The sequence below is a fragment of the Ranitomeya variabilis genome, chromosome 3 (assembly GCF_051348905.1).
Source record: "Ranitomeya variabilis isolate aRanVar5 chromosome 3, aRanVar5.hap1, whole genome shotgun sequence".
In the NCBI taxonomy this organism is placed as follows: Eukaryota; Metazoa; Chordata; class Amphibia; order Anura; family Dendrobatidae; genus Ranitomeya; species Ranitomeya variabilis.
Window position 1 is genome coordinate 214,867,599 of NC_135234.1, and position 21,347 is coordinate 214,888,945.

Below are 21,347 nucleotides of genomic sequence, written 5' to 3' on the forward strand. Positions count from 1 at the left end.
TGTATGTTCTCCCCGTGTTTGCCTGGGGTTCCCCTGGGTTCTCTGGTTTCCCCCCACATTCCAAAGACATACTGATAGGTAAGGTAGATTGTGAGCCCCAATGGGGACAGTGATGACAATATTTGTAAAGTGCTGATGGTGCTATATAAGGAAGCCTAATAAATAAATTTTGGTTTGAAATGGAATATATTTCCGTACTCAGAAAGCCTGATCAGAATAATATTCATGAACATTAATAGGTATAGGCTATCGCTGGAATACTTTTTGATGATGTTGCTGACCCTGGACAAGCTATTCATTCTTGTATCTTGCCATATGTTTGTATTCCTAAAATGCATTATTAAAACCCGCACCATATTGTGCCTTTGCAGAGTAAGGAGATTGGTCTGCAGCTGCAGGAGGATCTCATGAAAGTGTTAAATGAGCTCTACACGGTAAGTCCTGGGGATTTGCATCATGCTTATTTAACTCCTGGGGACATATGTAGCTCTGAAACTAGCCTGAAGAACAATGCCAGCTCGCTCCTCTCCCGTGCCTGCCCGATTATTATTGAGTCCATTTTACACCGGTTGCTGACATGATTGTGGTTGTGGAGAATTCGGTTTGATCTCGCTCCACTTAATCAGATAAAAGCGGCGCCGGGAAACATCATTAATAATAATCAGGGAATCTGCTTAAGCATGCCTGTGCTTCCACCACTGACATACGCATATGTTAGACTGCCGTTCTTGGCTAACGGTGCTGGAGAAAGGCTTTCTAATTCCTAGCTGCCATTGTTTCCGATGTGTGGCGACCATCTTGGTGTATGTAGGCTGTTTTTTTTTTTTTTTTTAAAAAAAACATCAATTATTTAATTATTGTTTAATTATTCAAAAGATGGAATAACAGGATTAGACCATTAACTCCAGACTCGCATGGGAAAAGGTAGTAAGTCTGGCATTTGTGTAGGCGCTCATTTGTACCCCCATCATAGGGAATATGTTTGACTATATATTGTAGTTTTTCAGGAAAGTCTGTATCTTTTATATACAGTAATCTAATTTATGCAGTATGTAAAATTGTGTTATAGCGACACAAGATGTACAGTTCTGGCCAAAATACTGATGCAAATTTTGCCTTTTAGAAAAGTTTGTTGCTTCAGTGATTTTAGATCTTTGAGTCAGATGTTTTCTCTGGTTACTGAAGTACAATTATAAACATTTCATAGATTGTTACGCTATTATTGATGCATTAAGTTTATGTAAAGTGTCAATAATAAAGATTGTGTAATTTAGACCTGGTATGGTGGATATCAGCTTCTGGGCCAAATCCTGACTGATGACAACCCATTCTTGTCTGATCAGTGTTTCTGTGATTTTTGTTTGTCCACCCACCTTTTGGGGATTGACCTCCAGATTCTCAATCGGATTGAGGTCTGAGGAGTTTCTTGACCACAAACACAAAATTTCAGTGTTTTGTGCACCGGTCCATTTGGTTGTACCTTGTGATATGATCTCCATCTTGCTTTAAAAAAAAAAAAAAAAAAAGCATTGTTAGTCACTAAATTGCTCATGGATCACTGGGAGAAGTTGGAGGATCCTCTTGGAGAATGTTTAGATTCCATTCTTCATTCATGATAGTGTTCTTGAGCAAAATTGTGAGTGAGCTCCCTCCCTTGCATTAAAAACAACCCCACACATGAATGGTCTTAGGACGCTCTACTGTTGGCATGATACAGGACTTATGATGCTCTCCTTTTCTTCTCCAGACAATCCTTTTTCCAGATGTCCCCAACAGTCTGAAGGGGGTTTCATCAGAGAAAATAACTTTACCATAGTCCAGTCCTTGTACTTCTCACAAAGTTATTTTCTCCGATGAAGCCCTCTTCAGAATGTTTGGGACATCTGGAAGAATGGCCGAATGAGCGCTTCCGTGTATGGCAGAGATGGCCGAGATGGCTGTCGGTCAAAGTATTGCTCAGTCAACTAATGTGTGTGGGTGAATTTATTGTCTACTATCACCCAATGTAAACTTGGTCACACTCGCCTTAGTAACATTTTGATTTTTATTTAATTTATATATTTTATTTTTTTAGGTAATGAAAACCTATCACATGTATAATGCAGATAGCATCTCGGCACAATGTAAGCTAAAAGAGGCAGAGAAACAAGAGGAGAAGCAAATGAGCCGATCAGTGAGACAGGAAGATCGCCAGACTCCCCGCTCCCCAGACACTGCCACCAGTGTCCGCTTGGATGAAAAACACATTAGACGCAGCTCGGTTCGCAAAATTGAAAAAATGAAAGAGAAGGTAAAAATGATCGTTCTTTGCTTTGCCACATTTTTTTTTTTTTTGGCCATTACACGTGCCATTGTCATTCTATGAGTTTTTCATCTTGTTATTCCAGCGTCAAGCCAAATACACAGAGAACAAGGTGAAGGCCATCAAGGCTCGTAATGAGTATGTACTGGCACTGGAAGCCACTAATGCATCGGTCTTCAAATACTACATCCATGACTTGTCTGACCTCATTGATGTAAGTATTACTGGTTATCCTATACAAGCTCAATGAATAAATGATGTGCCTATTGTATAACATAGGGATCATTGATTTAAACAACACCTGCTGGTATTTTGCATGTTACGTATTTGTTTGGCAGGGTTTAAGTTTATGGGATTGTTTTTCTTTAGTGAAGACAAGCTGTTATGTTTTGACACCTTACATATCAATGAATAACATACAATGCATTGTAGTAATATCTATAACCATATATACACTGAGCCAATACATAGCTGCAGCTATTTTGTTGAATCCAGAATACCGTTCCAAATTACACCCACAGGTCAATGATTTATGTGTTCATGGAGGAAAGCGGTTAATCACTTTCTGCTGGTACGGCAATAAAAAGATCACGGTCACTTTGTCCTGAAATAGGCAGTAAAACCAAAATGTTAATGATCCTTGCAGTGGCTATCGAATGCATATGCATGGTAATTATGGACATCGTGAAGTACAGGGCATAATGTGAGCGAAATCCAATAGCTTCAGAACAATGACCTTATAAAATTCCTCTGAAGCTAGGAACTTGGTGTTTTGCCAATACCAACTTTCCTCATAAAGGTACATGTCTATCTGAAGGACACAGCCAGTTATGTACACCAATAAGAACTACCACATGCCAACAGAGAAGAGAAAATTTGTGATGTTCAAACAGTCAGACACCATGGACCCAATCAAGCCGGTCTTTACATGTGGGCAGGGTGGAGTGAGAGGCTCCTTATTCATTAAGAGACACCTGCCTCTTAATAAATCAGGCAAGGTGCAAAGTGGCGTGCACCTCGCTACGATCTTGCTCCAATTGGGAACTGGATTGAGATTTGTGGCACAGCCGCTTGTCATAATGGGGCCTCACACTCCACTCCGTCCACTTTGTTGAAGCTGGGTAAGAATGCCAAAAGTGCAAAAATTTTGTAAATCTCGTTTTACTCAAAAAATTTTTGTTTTTTTGGGTTTTTTTTTCAAAGCTTTGTACACAAGAATTCTCGGAAAAAGGCTTTGATGAATCGGGACCAATGACTGTAGCACAACCAGACTCATTGAAGTCAATTGAATTTGTCACGTGCTATTGATATCAGTAGTACAATGGAACTGACCAGTCCATTTCTCTATTACTGTGAAATGAGCATTTTAATTGATATACAAATGAGGCTGAAGGACTGTGGTAGATCTGATGCCTATGTCACTCCAACTCTTATTGGAGCTGGAGTGCCAGAGGCTTCAGAATCTATTACATCCATTTGCATATTAATCCAGTTGCTGATTTCTCTGTAACACAGGAACAAACTGTCTAGGTAGAGGTATTGCTGGACTTGTCTTTGAAAGTGCTAAATGCACATATAAATAGTTTGGGGGGTGAAATCCTGCTGATTAAAATGGGTGCACGGAGATTAAACCGTGTTTGTTGTCCTCTGGTTTTAAGAATAACCTATGGTTTTTTGCACTGAAGTCAACTCTGAAATATGTCCGTTTCTGGTATTCAGGACTTTTTTGAAGATTTGCAAATGGCACAATTATTTTAGAATTGCCTTTAGGAAACATTTCCGCCCCTCTAATCGCATATCCAGTTGTACCTGTGTTAGTTTCCATGGAATGCTAGAAATATGTGAAGCCAAGTCTTGAGACTGATGTAATTATTAGTGTTACATCTACATTTATTACACCTTTCCAGTGCTGTGACCTGGGCTACCACTCAAGCTTGCACCGTGCTCTGCGTACCTTCCTCTCTGCTGAGTTTAACCTCCAACACTCCAAACAAGAGGGGCTCGAAGCCTTGGAAAATGCCACCGAGAACCTAGACGCTACGTCAGACAAGCAACGTCTCATGGAGTCCTCCAACAGTGTCTTCTGCCCTCCTGTGAGGTTTGAGTTCCAGCCGCACATGGGAGATACAGTAAGTATCATTACATTGGCACGTTCTGTATTATATACTACGTTTGTTATGTGAAGCTAAAGTAATACACCTATTTCTTGAAGGTTACCTGAAAGGCCAAGATGGTGGCCTAATGCCTTTTTTAAAGCCAGTGAAAGTTAATGTATTGTTTAGTTAAAAAAAAACAAAAAAACCTGAAAAGTCTGTCCATTTCCAATTCCTGAATACCGATGGTTTTACAATGTAAATACTCCGGGATCCTCCAAGATCGGCAGTGAGGGCGCCATGGTGCGCCTCCATATGATGATGAACCACAAGTACATGTTTCCACATTGCCTTTTCACTGTTAATGACTGACTGTTTCTCGGTCTCCAGGTCTCTCAGCTCTGTGGGCAGCAACCTCTCCAGGGTGAGCTGGCGCAGAGGTGCCAGCAGCTGCAGTGCCGGTTGTCCACATTACACATAGAAAATGAAGAGGTATGTAATCATCTCTACCTATCTGTAATATTTTTGGGATCTTGCCTAAATATGGATGTGGAGGTTTTCAAGAGTATATTTGTATACTCTCAATATAATGGGTAACTTTGCAAATAATTTACTGATCTTTCATCACAACCTGCTTCTCCCACGCTTGGGCAGGCCATATAGGTCTGCATGCAAACAATCAGTTACCCAGCACAAATTGCAGCAGGCAGAATTGCATTACATGATGTCAGTTAAAGACCTGCTCCACTCCTTGGACATCTTCTTGTCATACCCCTCGCTTGGCCCTCATAAAATAATAATGCTCCCATTCTATTCCCGCTGTGTCACTATTTGTTCTCCGCGGGGCTTTCATGCGGTGTTGTGACATGTGACGCCGACACCCAATCAGCACCGACGTAACTGTCCCCACCTTTGGATAAATCAAACATAAAGAGGATGTCCGGGATTAGCTGCAGCCCTGTCTTCCTTGTCATGATCTATTTGTTGAAAGGTGGGGACAGTGACGCCGGCGCGTCACAACACCGCAGGAGAGCCCCAGGGAGAGTGACTGCTGACACTGTGGGAATGGCGCCAGCATGGAAGTTGATGACTATAAGCTTTTTTTTTTTTTTTTTTATGGAGGCCAAACATTTTGATCAAGAAGGGGTTGTCCTAGTAGTTGACAAACCTTTTAAAGGGTTATTCCCATCTCCATAGATGGGTATTCTTGATTAATGCCTGTGAGGACAAGTACTTTTGCAATGTACTGTTCATTAAAATTTGCAGCCATTTTTATATTAAAGGGGTTGTCCACTAGTTATGAGCGAGTATACTCGTTGCTCGGGTTTTTCCGCTCGGGTGATCTCCGAGTATTTGTTAGTGTTTGGAGATTTGGTTTTCATCGTGGCAGCGGAATGATTTACAGCGTTTAGCCAGGCTGAGTACATGTGGGGGTTGCCTGGTTGCTAGGGAATCCCCACATGTACTCAGGCTGGCTAGTAGCTGTAAATCATTCTGCTGCCGCGATGAAAACTAAATGTCCGAGCAGTCATAAATACTCGGAGACCACCCGAGCGTGCTCTGGAAAACCCGAGCAACGAGTATACTCGCTCATCACTATTGTCCACTACTTGGACCCATTCTAGAATTCTATATTCCCTCTTGAAAAATATAAATGCCCTTTACTCCCCTCATGTTCATCACTGAAATGGTGAGTGGTCACCTGAGGCTTGCTGGAGATTGGCTGCAGGGGTCATGTGACAATCAGCGGCCACTATTAAGCTACTGTGCTGGCATTTCTTTTGGATGAATCTTTGACACCTGGGAGAGGTGTGAGCAATGTAACCCATTAGCTGCTGCTGATTGGCTGCCGGGCTCTCAAAACATAGCAATGTCATGCAAGTCTTGGTACACTCGGCAATGACCTCACTGGAATGGCGCCGATAGGGGAGGTAAGTATAGGGTATTATTATTAGTGATTAGTGAACAGCCCTTTTAACACACTCATTAACTAGGTGACTGACCACTACTACTGTGAAGCAGCGGTGGCCGAACAAGCACAGTGCTTACAAGTTCTTTTCTGTTGAGCTTGAAAGCACTGATTTGCTACGGAGCTTTCTGCACAGGATGGTTACCTCCTAGTCTCAGCCAGTTTTGGTGCAGTGCTTACAAGTTGGTCGGTCTCCTAGGCAACAAGCTGTATACAAAAGAAAAGTGTTACTAGCTCCAGAACGGTGGCAGAGTTTAATAATCAGTAACTTGCAGAAGTGCTTGTTTTTACAAGCAGTATCCAAGAGCACTCACCTGTCAAGATGGGAATAACCCTCTAAGCGATTATGGTATATAGATGTGTCTGTCAGCAGGGTTCCAGTGGCAACCTGCGGCTGTGAATGCAGCGCTAAGCTATACGTTAGTCTGTAATGCTAGATCGGTTCAAGGTAAAGAAAGCAAAATATTTGCAAAGTATTTTTAAAGTTACTTGACTAGATTTTATCTATGTGCAAACGGTAAAATGCTGTTCAGAGGTGAACCTAGGCTTTAAAGGCAGCAATAATAGGAGAGCTTAGTACGGGAGCAGGACTGCAGCTAGAACAAACGTTTTTTTTCTTATTCGCCTGGTTGTGGAATGTTGTTATCCACAGTCCGTTATTGATTAATCAAACCTGTCAGGTCGAGTAAATAATACCGTCAAATTTGTCATGTGGAGGGCATTGACTTAAAGAGCACACGTCCTCTCTTCTCACACGCCTGTCTTTGTAAATACTTGCACTTCACGTGAAATAAAATGACAGATGAGTGTTATAATTCCCCTCGTTAACGATCGACTCCAACAGTGTCGGATTGTTTAGGGATAACGAGGGAAATGGTAACGCCTAATTGACAATTTATTCTATTTATTTCCAAGAGGAATAACAGAGGAACGGCATAACCCAAATGTGCTCCAGAATTGTGATTTAATTGCCAATACTAGAATTCGCCCCCTACCTCACCCAGAAACAGATTTATTTCCAGTGATAATGTATGCTGTATCTTGTAAGCAAAGTCAAATTTGACTTTGCTAAGATTCATTAGGATTTCCCAGTAATAGAAGCCATAAGTACTAAATGCCATGTTTTCGACATGTGGCAGCAACATGGGCAGTAAATCGCACAAACAGATTTCTGGATTCTTTCTTGGAACACTTTAAAACTTGTACAAAGCATGTCGCAAGTGCCTTATGTCCTAAGGTAACTAATCTTCCTATGTAATGAAGCTGTCCAAATCCTCAGCATCTTATTTTAAAATAGGTAGAGCGGAGAAGAGAGACCTATTCAACCTTTTTTACGCATTGTTTTTCCAGTGGGCGGTCTCATTCAATGATTGGGAGCCTTTCCTGTATTGGATGCATTGAAACCTAGCTGTCACTCAGACATTAGGATCGCCTATTGAACTCTTATGTATAGAATAGGCAGGGATTTTAAAGAATACAGGTTACACTTGTTATTTTACCTCTACAAAATGTTGTATTAACCTGCTGAGTTCCACCTGTTCTGTAATACTCTGAATGCAGATCAAACTGCATTGTAATGTGGCAAGTTTCCGTGAAGCTAGGCAGAGATGTTATCCTACTTCTTTCTCCACAGTGTGCTTCAGAGTTTACCCCCCTAGTTCCCCTCTTTTGAGGTCCACAGCGTCATTCCTCCATTCCTTCTTCCTGTGATTGTCAGTTGTGTATCGTCCTCCTGGCCCATCTCACCAGTTCCTGGATCACTGTGCAATCTGGCTTCTTCACTTTCTATCCAGTAATATTTCAACTGTCATCATAGGGTACATCTGACTGGTGATGCATCCCCATTGGTAATGCAATCTCCCCATGTGCTGCTCAGTTTCAACCTCTAACCTCCTCCATAGGCTTCTTAGAGCTCACTACCTCTCCTACATATGTAGACAAGAACACACTGGACCTGGTCTTCCTCCAACCTTGCTTAGTGTACAAGTTAATCAGCTTTAGGTCACTTTATATAAGACATACTGAAATCGACATTCCATGAATACTTAGCATCTGATGAAGAATGTACAATCATTGTCATCCCAAGTCACCTCCTGTCCTACCTTAAAGGGAACCTGTCACCCCCAAAATCGAAGATGAGCTAAGCCCACCAGCATCAGGGGCTTATCTACAGCATTCTGTAATGCTGTAGATAAGCCCCCAATGTATCCTGAAAGATGAGAAAAAGAGGTTAGATTATACTCACCGGGGGGGGGGGGGGGGGGGCGGTCCGATCCGATGGGCGTCGCAGTCCGGTCCGGGGCCTCCCATCTTCTTACGATGACGCCCTCTTCTTGTATTCACGCCGCGGCTCCGGCGCAGGCATACTTTGTCTGCTCTGTTGAGGGCAGAGCAAAGTACAGCAGTGCGCAGGCGCTGGGCCTCTCTGACCTTTCCTGGCGCCTGAGCACTGCAGTACTTTGCTCTGCCCTCAACAGGACAAAGTACACCTGCACCGGAGCTGCAGCGTGAAGACCAGACGAGGACGTCATCGTAAGAAGATGGAAGGCCCCGGACCGGACAGCGACGCCCATCGGACCAGACCGCAGCAGGAACGCCCCTGGGTGAGTATAATATAACCTCTTTTTCTCATCTTTCAAGATACGTCATGGGCTTATCTATAGCATTACAGAATGCTGTAGATAAGCCCCTGATGCCGGTGGGCTTAGCTCATCTTCGATTTTGGGGGTGACAGGTTCCCTTTTAAGTTCAGTGATTATCATGAACAAGTGTTCTTAGGCCGGGTCCACATTAACGTTTCTGTGCGCAGCGTGTGATCCACATACATCATCATGCGTACATGTCATTAACATGGTGTACGCAGGGACATGTGTTTGCATGTGGATGCGTAGGCATGCGTCGTTTCACTGTGTGCAGCGGTGTCCGGCGAACGCAACATGTTGCATTTTTTTGAGGTGTCAAATATTGCGCAATCATGCACATGCGGATGAGTGCGTAAAAAAATGCATTACTGTCGATGGGAACGCATTGGTACGCAAGGACATGCATACGCATGCGTTCAATACGCATGCGTACTTTAGACTGCGCATGTCCAGAAAATGATGTCACCGCCTCACCATGCGCGTAAAAAAAAGCTAACGCATGCCAAAACACATTTAAACGCATGCACACGCAGCTGGGGTTTTTGCATCATGCGTAAGATGATGCGGAGGCGTAAGCATGCGTTTGCATATGCAGATGGTACACTGCGCACAGAAATGCTAATGTGTACATAGCCTTAGTAATACATATTCACAATAATCATGCAGTGTAAAGTGCAGCGCACCACAGGGAGAGGCGCGCGCTGTCCATGGGGTACGGGGGGAGAGAGGTGCCCTGTCCACGGGGCGTGGGGAGAGAGGCGCGCTGTCCTCGGGGCGCAGGGAGAGAGGCGCGCTGTCTACAGGGTGCTCGGGGAGAGAGGCGCGCTGTCCACAGGGTGCTCGGGGAGAGGCGTGCTGTCCTCGGGGCGCAGGGAGAGAGGCGCGCTGTCCACAGGGTGCTCGGGGAGAGGCGCGCTGTCCGTGGGGAGAGAGGCGCGCTGTCCGCGGGGTGCAGGGAGAGGTGCGCTGTCCATGGGGCGCGGGGGAGAGGCACGCTGTCCACGGGGTGCAGGGAGAGAGGCGCGCTGTCCACGGGGCATGGGGGGAGAGAGGCACGCTGTCCACGGGGTGCAGGGAGAGAGGCACGCAGTCCATGGGGCGTAAGGACAGATGCGTGGGGAGAGAGGCGCACTGTCCACAGGGCGCAGGGAGAGAGATGCGCTGTCCACAGGGCGCAGGGAGAGAGATGCGCTGTCCACAGGGTGTGGGGACAGGCGCGTGGGGTGCGGGGAGAGAGGCGCGCTGAAGGATCACATGTATTGTGCTTGATGCGATAATTCAGTGTTGTATACAGGGAATCATACTACCACTTATGTACAGATGTGTAACTTTAGTGTTTGAAGATTTCAGATTTACCTTCTTATGTATTTATTTTTCTCCAAGGTTAAAAAGACAATGGAAGCTACATTACAGACCATTCAAGAAATGGTGAGCGTGGAGGACTTTGATGTATCCGACTGTTTCCAGTATAGTAATTCAATGGAATCTGTGAAGTCCACTGTGTCAGAGACCTACATGAGCAAGCCGAGCATAGCCAAGCGTCGTGCCAATCAGCAGGAGACCGAGCAATTCTACTTTACTGTAAGGAAAATGGGCTTACTAACTTATTACATGATCACTGAATCTAGATACAATGTAAAAAAACATGCAAAAAGTTTTATTGCCATGGGTATTGGGCGTTTCCTCTCACACTTTTAACATATACATACATAATAAGGAAATATATATATCTTTACTATCCACATTATATTTTTCTTTATAGCTCTTTACACTCATGGGCACACACAACTTTCTGTCAAAGAATAGTACTTTATAAATAAAAATGCTTGTTTGTCGTTAAATGGTGGAACTATAATGATATAACAAGTGGAGATCTAGTTTATATAAACAAAATAGGACCTACTAACAGGGTATTCATGTCTCTATAGAAATGTTGCTATGTGACTACAGATAGCTGAATTGTGACAATGTGTAATGTGCGCACTGTCACGATTGCCCTGTATTAGCGTCAGTGAGTGATCATGAGCTGACTACATTCTTGTCTGCTTCTCTCAATGTACTATTGAAATAAATGCAGAAGTAGTCGGCATTATGATGCCAATAAACATCTATGATTTCAGACATTTGCGTCACAAAGACAACAAGGGGTGATTAGATCTGTAAGTACTCATATTCTCAACCCTCTCTGATCAAGGTAAAGGAGGGTGAGGGCATGAGCAAAGGGTCACGTATCTCCTCTATAGAGTCACTAAGACTACGGGGGGAGAGGACAGTAACAGGCTGTAATGCGTCTTCCTACTCATTTGCAGCTCACACCCCTACACAGATACAGAACCAGGAAGTAACTTTTTCTCCTGTTCATTCAATTTCATTGTGAAGGTCAATTTGAAAGCTACGGTTTAGGAGTCAATGATTACTAAAAAATATATGTTTTTTTTTAGTATTTTAAAGTCAAGCTGTGTTACGTCCACCATAGATAGTGAAATAGTTTAATGTAGAGGACAGGAATGTTTTCCGCTATGGTGGTAAATGTTAGTGCTTACACTAAATCTGAACTTTAATATATTTTATGAGGTAAAAAAAGGCATTAATTGGCTATCTTATAGATGTCTTAGCCGCCAGGCCTTTGTCAGATTCATTTTAGTGCTGGATAAGTGAGAACACTTTTCATTTTGAAGGTGAAAGTGTTTTTCCTATTCCCTTATCAAATTAGTCTCTGCCCTCTGCCTCCAGCAGGGAGTCTATTTAAAGAGTCTGCCATACTTTCTTTAAAGGAGTTCTGCTGTTATCTCCTGATTTTCTCACCTGCTATTCACCCCCCAAAAAAACAGAATATGTGATGCCTTAAGAGCAGTCCATGTGAGTATATTAAAGCTTTGAAAATTAATTAGAAATTTCTGGGACGAGTGTAATAGCTGTGGGCTGCTCTGAGGATCTGATTGGAAGTTGCTGATGAATTATTGCTTCTTTGTTCTCTGCAGAAGATGAAGGAATTCCTGGAGGGACGAAATTTGATTACAAAACTGAAAGCCAAGCATGACATGCTACAGAAGACCCTGGGAGAGTGTGAGTGTGGCAGAAGCAATTTCTTATGTTCATCTGGGAATTGGGTGGGGAGGTGCGCTTATCGGTCACATTGACAAGGTCAATGGTAATCTATAGTGACAATCTCTGGGTGTCACCTAGTCAGTGATTAATAAAAGGTTTGTCAGAATCCGCCTCGAAATTGGTGTCTGGAATATCCAATGAACTAGTTGATCTTCTCCGGACTTTGTGTCCTGTAGTTTACAATACTTGACAATTTCCAGTTTTTTAGGACCATGTTAATGAGGCTTGTGGTTACACAGTTGGATGAGTGGCCTATTAATAGTTAATAATTTTACCTCTGTACCTCTTTAGAGGCCTGATTTAGACTCAAGCAGGGGGCAGCTTGGCTAAACATTTTAAGGTCTTGTTCCCTTGAAGAGATCCTAAATATTTGAGAAATGGTTGGCTTGTGTTTATTTATGACGTCATATCCCAGATCTGAATCAAAGTCCATCCCTTTTGCATACGTTCTTTCAATGAGACCTAATGAAGTGCCTTGTAACGTTCTATAGTAAATGTAGTTGTAAAAAAAAACATTATTTTGTTTTGTCAGGTCAACGTACAGACTGCTCCCTCGCCAGGTCAGTGCTTATATATATATATATATATAATATAATAGTATATATCATATAATGAAATATATAATAGTATATACATAGTATATATCATATAATGAAAAACTAATGAAAAACCGTACACTAGAATCAACAATTACAATTTTAACAATTTTTATTAAATACTGAAAATGTTTTTTGCACATCTAGACTAAGTATATTAAGAAGTGGGAAACCACAAGGTGGTGCAAAACTACTAAAAACCTCCACACACGCAGCTTACAGTGTCATTGTTGAATTGTGAGTTAAAATAGGGCAATTCAACAGATACCTATGGTGGGGATATGCATGCGCATAAGGGAGTAGGTACCTGTGGATAGATATTAACCAAGGGCCCTACATGGCCAAACATTACTTGCCGCTCTGATAAACCCACACCTAATGTGAAACAAAAGGACCCATTTCCACATCAACAGCAATATACAAATGTATTACACATAAAGCAATACCTGTAGTGTAGGATACAGCACACACCATAAGACCCGACGCACGTTTCAGCAGTTGGTCTTCATCCAGTGCTTATATATGTTAATAGAATTTGTCAGTATAGATGGCAGTATTAAATTGCCTAATATTTTAGAATGTATTATTTGTCTTTCAGTGGTCGAAGAATGTCTACTCTACGGAAGCAGGTGAGGTCACGTATGGTATTGATCTATGGCGTCTCATCCATTAAAGGCGTTATTAGAAAGAATTAAATATATGTGTGTTAATACTGCATCCTTTGTGTTGGAGTTGGGAATTGTATTTTTTTCCATCTATACAAAGCCAGCCTAAGCCCCTACTATGGTGTTATGTTGCGTTGTGTGGGATTTTTTGTGGTTTTATGTTTTGTTTTTAATTTGTAAAGAGAGAGTTTCATTACGTTGCCGCACCGCTACCTTTTAGATGTGAGCCCAACCCAGTAGCCCTCATTCACATTAGACTAAAGTCTGCCAAACCAACCATTTTTTGGAAGGATCAACCAACAGTCTCTGTTCGGTCCTTCCCAGTCATCTGACTCTTAAGACACCCTCGACAGATAATGTTGAGAAATAGAAGGATGCAGTCTCTTGGATTTCCTTGGCCATTTTTTTCTCACTGGAGAGAAGTCTGGCAGTGTCTCTTTCGTAGAACACAGGAACATTTAAGCTAAAGGTTCTTGTGTAGGGGGGACTCAAAGTAGATGACTATACTGAATGATTGTTTGGCCAGCAGCATTTTAACTTGTATGGGGGGCTTTAGAGGGGTTGTCCACAATGAGGAAGGTGGTCTGCTAACTGTGTAAAATACATGATCTAACAAACTCAGTAGTTACTGAGTCTCACTAGGTCCAGCACCTGCTCCCCTCTGCTGCTCCAGTCCCGGTGTTTTGACTTCAGCGGTGACGTCATGCACTAGCCAGTCACTGAGCTCAGCATTTCGTGCCGTCAACCTTAGTAATCGAGCACCGAACTCTGGCTCTGACATGCACTGTTGACATGATGTCAAAACACTGGGACTGTGGCGGGGAGCAGGTGCTGGACCCAGGGAGGAAGAGTACCTGCTGAAAGTTTGTATTTGTTTTACACAGTTTGGGCCCATTTTCCTGAAAAAGGACATCCCCTCTACTAGTCAGAATCACAATGCTGAACAATGAAATGGGTATTAAACATATTGTACATAGTTGTAAAGACGATATGGATCTCAAATGAGAGCAGAATTAAAGTCACAAGAACTTTATACTGGGGTGTAGATGTCTGGCTTTTCTCATTTATTCCTGAGCTTTATACCTGTAACCAGATCAGCTCTTAATCTTGTTTCAATAGGACAGATCTTCTAACACATGATTATGTGGCAATAAGCTCTAGTAAATCCAATTTGTGTTGGAAGGAGTATGATTCCTGTAGTATCTGTGTACTCGGCAATTACATGTATGGTAAAATTCTCCATTAAGGGCCCGCCATAGCTCCCATATCTTTTATTAGTTTTTGTTTTGTATGTTTATGTTTTTATAATTCATCACAATTTTTCTTTCCACTTTGGTTTTAGGACGCCAAACAACCCATTCCCCTAGTGGTTGAAAGCTGTATAAGATTCCTCAGTCGGCATGGTATGAATTTTGTTAGAAGTCTACAGATCTTTTATTACAGCATTCTTGCTCATATATCACTTTGACTCTTCTATACTTTCCACAGGTCTTCAACATGAGGGGATATTTCGAGTGTCTGGTTCCCAGGTGGAAGTAAATGATATTAAGAATGCGTTTGAGAGAGGTTTGTGCCTTTTTCTTGAAACCTGTTCCACCTAAATTTTATTTTGTGTAAACGGACAGCTTTTATCATAATGTTTTTTGTTTTTTTTTTACCTCTGAATAGCCTTTGCCCCTTAATTTCTTAAGATATCTTTATAGCAGTCGGATGTCTATTTTTCTAGTGCTGTGCTTCAAATGTTCTACAGCGGTGCTTGAACGTTTGTGAACCCGTCAGAATTTTCACTATTTCGACATAAATTTCACCTACAACTATATCAGATTTTGACACAAGTCCTAAAAGTAGGTAAAGCACCAAATCAATCAAAAGAGTCAACAATATTAGATTGAAACTTTTTATTTTTAATGAGGAAAATGATCCAATATCACATGATGAGTGGCAAAAGAATGTGAAAATTTTTAGATTAGCCTATAATTTGAAAATGAAAATAGAGTCTGGTATTTTCAATCAATGGGGTAACAAGCAGAGGTGTAAATGGTTGACCTGTTTAATTTAATCCCTTACTGACCAGTCAAGAATTGGCCTATAAGGAATTTTCCAAGAATGTTATAAAATGGCCCCGTTATGTAATTTAAGCTGCAGCCCGACCCACTCATGCGCCAGAATGCAGTTTGAAGAAGCACAGCTCCTGAGGCTGTAACATAAATACATAGTGGTGATGTGCCAGAGACTTAGGTGAGAGAAGAAGAAATAAATCTCCTCAGCTTCTTGACTCCAACAATCCACAGTCTGACAGATTGTGTGTAAATTGGTACAATAAACATCACTAAGGAACCCAAAGTAACCTCTAAGCAAAAAAAGGCCTCTCTCATATTAGCTAATGTTAACGTTCATAAGTCCACCATCAGGAGGACACTGAACAACAATATTGTACATGGCAGGATTGCAAGGAGAAAGCCACTGCTCTCAAAAAGAATATTGCTGCCCATCTGCAGTTTGCTAAAGATCACCTGGAAAAGCCAGATAATTATGAGCCCAATTCATCAAAGCTTTCACCCCAGAATTCTGGTATAAAAGCTTTGAAAAGTCGCAAAACTTCGAAGCAACTCAGAGTTGTGCTAAAATTTTGTGACCTTTGGCGTCTTCATGCCAGTTTCTCCCTGCTTCTACGATATGGATTGAGCTGGGATGGGGTAACGGACAGGGTCATGACACCACAGCCCCTCTTAATTCATTACGAGCTGTAGTATTACCAACACCAGATATCTCACTCCAGTTCTCAACTGGAGCAAGATTTCTGGTGTAGCGCATGGAGACGCACACTACTTGTCAAGCGGTCCAGAATCCTGAAGTGGCATGTACCTCTTCATGAATCGGGAACATCTGACGCTTTCTGGTTGGAGAAAAAAAAAATTTGAATTACGGTATAAAATCTCATATCAACTGTGAAATACTGTGATGGTAGTGTCTTGGTTCGGGCCTGTTTGGCTGCATCTGGGTCTTCCAGGACAGCTTACCATCATTGATGAAAAATTAATTCTGAATTTTGTCAGCAAATTCTCAAGGGAAAATACCAGGACATCTGTGTATGCGTTGAATCCCATAAGAATATGGTTCATGCAGAAAGACTGACCCAAAGAACACAAGTCGTTCTACAAAAACATTAAAGAAGAAAAAAGTTAAACTTTTGGAATGGTCAAGTCAGAGTCCTGACCTTAATCCCATAAAAATGTTGTGGAAACACCTGAAGCAGGCAGTTCATTGAAGAGAACCAACTAACATAACCGAGATCAAGCTGTTTTGTAGGAATGGGCTAAAATTCCTCCCAGCCAATGAGCTGGACTGTTCAATAATTACCGAAGATATTCTGTTATTGCTACACAAGGGGGTCACACCAGATACGTAAAGCAAAGGATCACATACTTTTGCTGCTGACAGATATAATATTTTCAACCAACAAATAAATTAGCACTCTGTTGCGCTATAGCATGCAAACATGAAATATGAATTGCATTACTGCACTATAACAATATGAAAAATTGAGAATACTTGGCGCATAAATTGGCAAATTCATGTGTACCCGGCAGCCATGATATGGCGATTGTCATTGCAGGGAACCTATCTAATGTGAATCCTCTCTTAGACTGAAGCCTGCATTTATATGGGAAGGTAGGATCCTGCTGTAATTAAAAACGCCTGAGGCTGAGGGGCGGAGTGCTCATTCAGAGAACATATTTATACTAATATCAAAAGACTGACTGTCGCTTCCAGACAGAAATCAAGTGTGAACTGGTGGTTATATAGTAGCCATGTCCATATAATATATTTTGACTTGACTTTTTATTTGGTTCTTTTTATCGGCTTGTAGAACTTGTGTGAACATCTGACTTAAATTTTTGGTCAAATTTTGTAGAAATGTGGAAAATTGACAGGTTCACTGTATATAGAAATAAATATGAAAGTTAAAACTCTGACTGTAGCCGCCCCGAAAATACATTTGAAATACTGAGTTCACTGTATAAATGCATGCAGAAATTAAGTACCTAATCTCTAAGCGGGAGGCTGCAGACATGTTGCTGTAAAGGAACATAAACTAGGGCTCCAGTTGTTATAACAATATTAATAAATTAATCACCGTATATTAGAAAAAAAAATGATAGTTTTACCGGGGCCACAGCTATATTTGAAATTGAGTAATGTGTATTGTGAGATGTTGTTGCAAAACTATACAGTGCCTAAATTCCTTAAATTGTTCAATTTTTGTTAATTTGTGACACATTCCAGACAAATGAACTATTCAGATCAATATTTTTTATTTTATATTGTATTAAATCATTTAAGTAAATGAAACCTTTTGGGATGTGGCAACAGAGTATGTGTATGTAAGCACACAAACTACCAAGTCGAACGATGTTCGTTCTGGAATGGAAGCTAGGAGTATTTATAAGAGAAAAAAATTCACACTTTTTTTGGGCAACAATATTGATTCTCTGCAGCTAAATTTTATTTCAGAATAAGTTATGAATTGTCCTCCTGACATGGAAGTGTTTGTGATCAGTACTGCTTACTTCCTGATGTGGAAGTGAACATGATCATCGTTGCTCACTTCCTGATGTGGTCACTTCCTCATGTGGAAGTGAAGGTGATCAGCGCTGCTCACTTCCTGATGTGGAAGTAAACTGTACCAGACAATCCTTTGTACAAGGAACCTACCTGCCGTTCCTCTAATCTCTGACTTTAATATCTTATGACAGGAGAGGACCCTCTAGAAGAAGATCAAAATGACCATGATCTGGACTCTGTGGCCGGGGTTCTCAAACTTTACTTTCGTGGACTGTCAACACCTCTTTTTCCTAAAGAAATCTTCCATGACCTCTTAAGCTGTGTTTGTAAGGACCCACATATCTTATTTGTTTCATTTAAGTTTTTCTAATAAAGTAGTTATCTCAACTCAAGACGTAAAACTGGGGTCACACAAAGTGTATGTTCAACCTATTCCTCTGGTATCACTTGAGCACATGTGGCCAGTTTGAGCATCTGAAATGCCCCATTACTGGTGGAACGCTCGATCACCATATGATTTGCTCATATTTGCGTTGTTCCACCATCTGTGTACTTTTATCTAATGTGTATGGCGTTAATGTTAATCTATCAAAACGATCCACTCTCTAAACTGTTTACGGTATAAGTTGAATAAAATGATACCTTGATATCTGCGGTCCCTTGTTTTATTCCAGAGAAATCCATGTTTTTGTTAAGATCTATGGGCTGGAAACAGACCTGCATGGGAATCCTCCAGAGCTTATTTTAAATTAAAGAGGACATTACTTGTGTGAGACATGTAGCTCAGGAGAGCAAGCTGTCAGTCGTTACATGTCTCCACTGGTAACGCCTCCTTTCATTTAAAATAAGCTCTGGTGGTTAATTCACATGCAGATCTGCGTCTGGATAATCAGTATATGTATGTCCAAACCAGGAATGTCTCCAAAATTTAGAACAGGTGTAAATCTTTTGATTATAAGTTTTGTCTGTAAATTCCACACCTGGTTTGGCATGCAAATTCTGATCAATTAATGACATGTGAATAAGCTCTAAGAAAAGTATGGATTACTCTGGTATAACACATCAGATCGGAGATAGCAAGGTATCAATTTAGTTAACTTTCCATGACCTACATGCCCATATAGACGGCTTAGGAGAATTGATCCTACTGATAGATTCACAATAATGGGACCACCTTGCCTTCAAAGCAACATCAATACATCAGTTCTGTTTGGTTCACTTGCACACAGTTTTTGAAGGAGGTCAACAAGGAGCTTGTTCCAAACACCTTGGAGAACTAACCACAGATCTTCTGTGGATGTAGGCTCTGGCAAATCATTCATGTAATATCTCTTCATGTAATCCTACACAGACTCAATGTTATTGATATCTGGGTTCTGTGGGGATCATATAATCACTTCCAGGTCTCCTTTTTTTTCTTTTTTGCACTGTTGAAAATTCATTTGATGTATGTATTGCAGTATAGTACATTTGGAGGCAATCAAACTCCTCTCTGATGGTATTGTATGATGGATAACTATCTGCCTGTATTTCTCATAATTCTGGACATCATTAATCCTGAGCAAATCCCCTCTTTCATTTGATGAAATGCAGTCTCAAATTTGCCAGGAACTTCCCCCATGCTTCACTTTTGCCTGTTTTAACACTCACCAACCCTTCGACGAATGAACCTCCTTCTATTAATGCCAAGTATTTCACAAACTGAATCATCAGTCCAGAGCACCTGCTGCTATTTTTTATTTTTTTCTGCACACTAGTTCCTATGTTTTTGTTCATGTTTTTGGCCAGACTTTCTTGAACCATAGATGGGTGTAGCTGGTCCCACTGGTTGCGGTCAGCCCTGAACTGATGGCACTGCTGGACATCATCTTCCAATTTCAAATGAAGCAGTCATGATGTGTCTTTCCTCTGCTGCACAAAGTTTCCTTGGTGGATCACTGCGTCTGTGGTCCTAAATGTTCCCCATTTCCTGTTGTTTTAATGCTGTGAAATATAGACCAACATTTATCCATCATGCAGTACCATCAGGCATCTGATTGGCTCCTCGTTTATTCTGCAGCAGAACAATGGCCCCAAGCTTACAGATCATGTTGAGAACTATCTTCACCATAAACCAGTGAAAGGGAGTCCTGGAAGTGATGATGTGGCCCCCACAGAACCCTGATCTCAACATCATCAAGTCTGTCTGGGATTACATGAAGAGACAGAAGGTTTTGTGCAAGCCTACATCCAGATCTTTGGTTAGTTCTCCGAGATGTTTGGAAAAAGCTTCCTTCCGAGTTCCTTCACAAGCTGAGCAAGTGTGATAGAAGAATTTGGTTCTTTGATGCTGATGTGAAGGCAACGAGTGGTCACATAAAACATTGACTTGATGAACAATTCTTTTTTTGTTCATTCACTTTACATTTTGCGAATTGATAAAACTATTAACTTTTTTTATTTTTGTAAGCATTCTTACTTTGCAGAATTTTTTCCACACCTGCCTAAAACATTTGCATTGTACTATTTTTTTTTTTTTTTTAAGTTTGTGGAACTTGTTATATAGTGGATAAAATATTTTTCACTTCAGGCAGGAAGATGCTTGTAAACACACACTGCTTTTTTTATTTTTTTAATCCTCTTGGCTATTAAGAAAAGGAAACAATGAAGTATAGTAAAAGAGTTAATATACATTTTTCTATTAATGGGTTCTACAGGTCATTTCCCTGGAGAACTAAAATGACCTAATAGGAATGATGTATTTGCGGATGGGGGAGGGCACTGGGAAGAAAGCATGCCAAGTGATGACTCTATGAGTCAGGAAGCTTACTGAAGTGGGAGCGTATCGTCATCTTGTTTTATAATAGAGGAAGTCCCTTGATGTGGAGATGCATCACCATGTTTCTCCCATGTGACAACCTATCTGTTTCTGGGTGCAGTTAACCTTTTCAGTAATCATTGTTCATAATCCCATAGAAAATACAGTGACTAAATGATTGGTTTATGCTTTGCAGCTCTGGACAACATGCAGGAGCGAGCCTCTCACATACGCAAAGTTCTACTCTGCCTCCATTCTCCCACGCTTGTCCTTATGAGATACCTTTTTGCCTTCCTCAATCAGTAAGTGTTTCATGACCAATGTGTATATTAACCATGGTACATCGGCTAATGATGTCATGGAAGTGTGGGAAAAAGAACATCGTTCACACTCAGATTTCTATAATTTACTTAAATTTACTGCTCTGTAAACATCTTCATCTGTTGGCCTCCTGACAATTTCCTGGCTGATGACCAAGGAGAGAGGGATTCAGCTTGTTGAATTTCAACGCCCCATCCTTTTCATCTGTGCAATGATAAACCAGTGCTAGTCTTGTATATGGGGAAATCTGAAGTGATGGCTGTCAATTGATGCGAGCCTTTAAGGTAG

At 41.3% G+C, this 21,347-nt stretch overlaps 1 protein-coding gene across 2 annotated transcripts in view; it reads left to right on the forward strand.

The window, feature by feature from the left end:
- SRGAP2 (SLIT-ROBO Rho GTPase activating protein 2) overlaps positions 1-21,347 on the forward strand; it is a 163,141-nt gene that overhangs the window by 111,808 nt on the left and 29,986 nt on the right. For both annotated transcript variants that reach the window (XM_077295152.1, XM_077295151.1), the window contains exons 5-17: positions 372-434; positions 2,075-2,290; positions 2,388-2,516; positions 4,210-4,431; positions 4,786-4,887; positions 10,390-10,587; positions 11,988-12,072; positions 12,647-12,674; positions 13,309-13,339; positions 14,718-14,778; positions 14,864-14,941; positions 18,133-18,267; positions 20,935-21,040. In XM_077295152.1, coding sequence (XP_077151267.1) covers positions 372-434; positions 2,075-2,290; positions 2,388-2,516; positions 4,210-4,431; positions 4,786-4,887; positions 10,390-10,587; positions 11,988-12,072; positions 12,647-12,674; positions 13,309-13,339; positions 14,718-14,778; positions 14,864-14,941; positions 18,133-18,267; positions 20,935-21,040 — 1,454 coding nt within the window. The remainder of the gene's footprint in view (positions 1-371; positions 435-2,074; positions 2,291-2,387; positions 2,517-4,209; positions 4,432-4,785; positions 4,888-10,389; positions 10,588-11,987; positions 12,073-12,646; positions 12,675-13,308; positions 13,340-14,717; positions 14,779-14,863; positions 14,942-18,132; positions 18,268-20,934; positions 21,041-21,347) is intronic.